We start from the raw sequence: 2,683 nt of genomic DNA on the forward strand, positions 1-2,683 counted from the left end.
GCTGTGTTGACCTGGGAGAGAGCAGCCCACACTTGGGCCACAGGCTGCACTCGTGCCCTGGGCTTTGGAGGGCGGGAGACGCCCCAGGCCTGGCCTGTTTTCTCTGCCCTGATCAGAAAGGGGAGTGGATCACATTCTCCCTGGAGAGTTTGTCCTCTGAACCAGTCTGTTCCCTCCTCAGTCATCACCGGGATCCTAGCAAGGTGCAGCCCTTTTGCGGGGAGCTGGACACGGGCCTCAGAGTCCCTCAGACCCGGCTCTAACCCCTAGCTCTGCCCATCACCAGCTGTGTGATCCTGAGGAAGTTATTTCACTTTCATGAGCTCCGTTTTCTCATCTGTAAAATCCAGTCAGTTCAATTAAGTGTTTATCGAGCACCAGGCACCATGCCCCCGGTGTGAGGACGGCGAGGAGGAGGGGCCCAGCCTGGCAGATGCACGTCTCTCTCGCCCCCCAGGGCTGTGGGAGGGTCAGGTGGTTGATACATCTGAAGTGGCCAGTGGGGTCCAGACAGACGAGGACTGCCTGGACTCTCCACCCCCTTGCAGGTGGCAGAGCTGAAGCAGGAGCTGAAGTTGCGGTCACTGCCCGTCTCGGGCACCAAGACAGACCTGATTGAGCGCCTGCGCGCCTACCAGGAGCAAATCAGTCCCGCCGCTGGAGCACCCAAGGGCCCTGCCGCTGCCTCCATCCTACCCAAGGCTGGCGAGGTGGTGGTAGCCTTCCCCGCGGCCCGGCTAAGCACGGGGCCCACCCTGGTGGCAGCAGGCCTGGCCCCGGCTGAGGTGGTGGTGGCCACGGTGACCAGCAATGGAGTGGTGAAGTTTGGCAGCACGGGCTCCACGCCCCCTGTGTCTCCCACCCCCTCAGAGCGTTCACTGCTCAGCACAGGCGACGAGAACTCCACGCCCGGGGACACCTTTGGCGAGATGGTGACGTCGCCAGTGACCCAGCTCACCCTGCAGGCCTCGCCGCTGCAGATCCTTGTGAAGGAGGAGGGCCCCCGCGCTGGGTCCTGCTGTCTCAGCCCTGGGATGCGGGCAGAGCTGGAGGGGCGTGACAAGGACCAGATGCTGCAGGAAAAGGACAAGCAGATCGAGGAGCTGACCCGCATGCTCCGGCAGAAGCAGCAGCTGGTGGAGTGGCTCAGGCTGCAGCTGGAGCAGGAGAAGCGGGCCCAGCAGCCCACGCCAGCCCCTGCCCTGGTCACGCTTGATGCCGCAGTGAAGCAGGAGAACAGCCTTGCCAGCTGCCAGCTGAGCAGGCAGCCCCCGGGCCCTGATCACCCCTTCGGCCCCAGCCTCGCGGGCCCCGCTGCCCACCATGTAGACACTTGTACCCTGGTGCCCCCGGCCGTGGTGGTGAAGCAGGAAGCTGTGCTGCCCGAGCCTGAACCAGCCCCGGCCCTGGTCACGCTTGGTGCCACAGTGAAGCAGGAGAACAGCCTTGCCAGCTGCCAACTGAGCAGGCAGACCCCAGGCCCTGATCACCCCTTCGGCCCCAGCCTCGCGGGCCCCGCTGCCCACCATGTAGACACTTGTACCCTGGTGCCCCCGGCCGTGGTGGTGAAGCAGGAAGCCGTGCTGCCCGAGCCTGAACCAGCCCCGGCCCCGCAGCTGCTTCTGGGCCCACAGGGCCCCAGCCTCATCAAGGGGGTCACACCTCCCACACTCCTCACTGACTCCACAGGGACCCACCTTGTCCTCACCGTGACCAATAAGAATGCAGACAGCCCTGGCCTGGCCAGCGGGAGCCCCCAGCAGGTACCTGGGTGTGGGAGGGGCAGGAGCCCCAGGAGGGCGTGAAGGCACTCTTCGTGACAGTGCCCTGTTCAACCAGGTTCCCCCGTGGCCGGGCGGGTTATGCTCGCTTCCTTTAATCTTCCCTTCAACCCTCTGAAACTAGGGATCGCCATCCCGGTGTCACCCAGGAAGGTGCTCAGACTTGAAAAGGTTGAGGCACCTGTGTGAGGCTCCCAGCCTTGAGGGTGGGGCCACGAGGGCCTGCCCACTGCTCTGGCGGTTGGCGTCAGAACCCTTCTGTGCCCGGCCGACGGCTCCTGAGCAGCCCCACACGGGCCAGGCCACTCCTGCCTCTGCTCCATGGGGTGGGGCAGGACCAGGGGAGGGTCAGGGAAGCCCCTCCTGGGATAGACTGAGGGCCGCCAGGCTGGGCCTGATGCGAGCTCCACTCCTCTCCTTCCCCTCAGAGAGGCCAGCTGTCCCCCACCAAGGTGACATTGGCAGCTGGCTCCCTGCTGCTGCCACCCTCGCAGCCCAGACCCTTCACTCAGCCTGGCCCAAAGGTGAGGCTGCTTTAGGCTTTGTGTGGCCTCTCAGCCCTGCCGAGCTGGGGGTCGGGGGGGGGCAGTGACAGGACTCGGGTACTCAGGAAGGGACACAGGCCCCTGAGCATCCTCAGGAAGGAGAGGGGAAATTAGCCCAGAGACCCCCACCCCCCAGCCTCTGCCCCGTGTGGTTTGTACCAAACCCTAGGGAGCCAGTCGCCCTCTGTAGGGTCAGAGGTCAGGGCCTCCTCCATCCCACATCCCTTCTTCCCCGGGGGCTTCCACGAAAGCTCTCCGAGAGCCAGTGCAGGTGGCAGAGCTGCCCGCCTTGCCTGCCTGGAGCGTGTGGGCCCTGGGCTGTTGCCCTCGCCCCCAGCCACTGGTTCCCTCCCTTTC

The 2,683-nt window shown here is 65.1% G+C and overlaps 1 protein-coding gene across 1 annotated transcript in view; it reads left to right on the top strand.

The window, feature by feature from the left end:
- The window catches only part of MRTFA (myocardin related transcription factor A), a 170,798-nt gene that overhangs the window by 164,225 nt on the left and 3,890 nt on the right, over positions 1-2,683 (top strand). The window contains exons 12-15 of the mRNA XM_007454102.1: positions 549-1,335; positions 1,534-1,763; positions 1,824-1,847; positions 1,959-1,964. Of these exons, the coding sequence (XP_007454164.1) occupies positions 549-1,335; positions 1,534-1,763; positions 1,824-1,847; positions 1,959-1,964 (1,047 nt within the window). The remainder of the gene's footprint in view (positions 1-548; positions 1,336-1,533; positions 1,764-1,823; positions 1,848-1,958; positions 1,965-2,683) is intronic.

This window comes from Lipotes vexillifer, unplaced genomic scaffold (genome assembly GCF_000442215.2).
Source record: "Lipotes vexillifer unplaced genomic scaffold, Lipotes_vexillifer_v1.1 scaffold382, whole genome shotgun sequence".
NCBI lineage: Eukaryota > Metazoa > Chordata > Mammalia > Artiodactyla > Lipotidae > Lipotes > Lipotes vexillifer.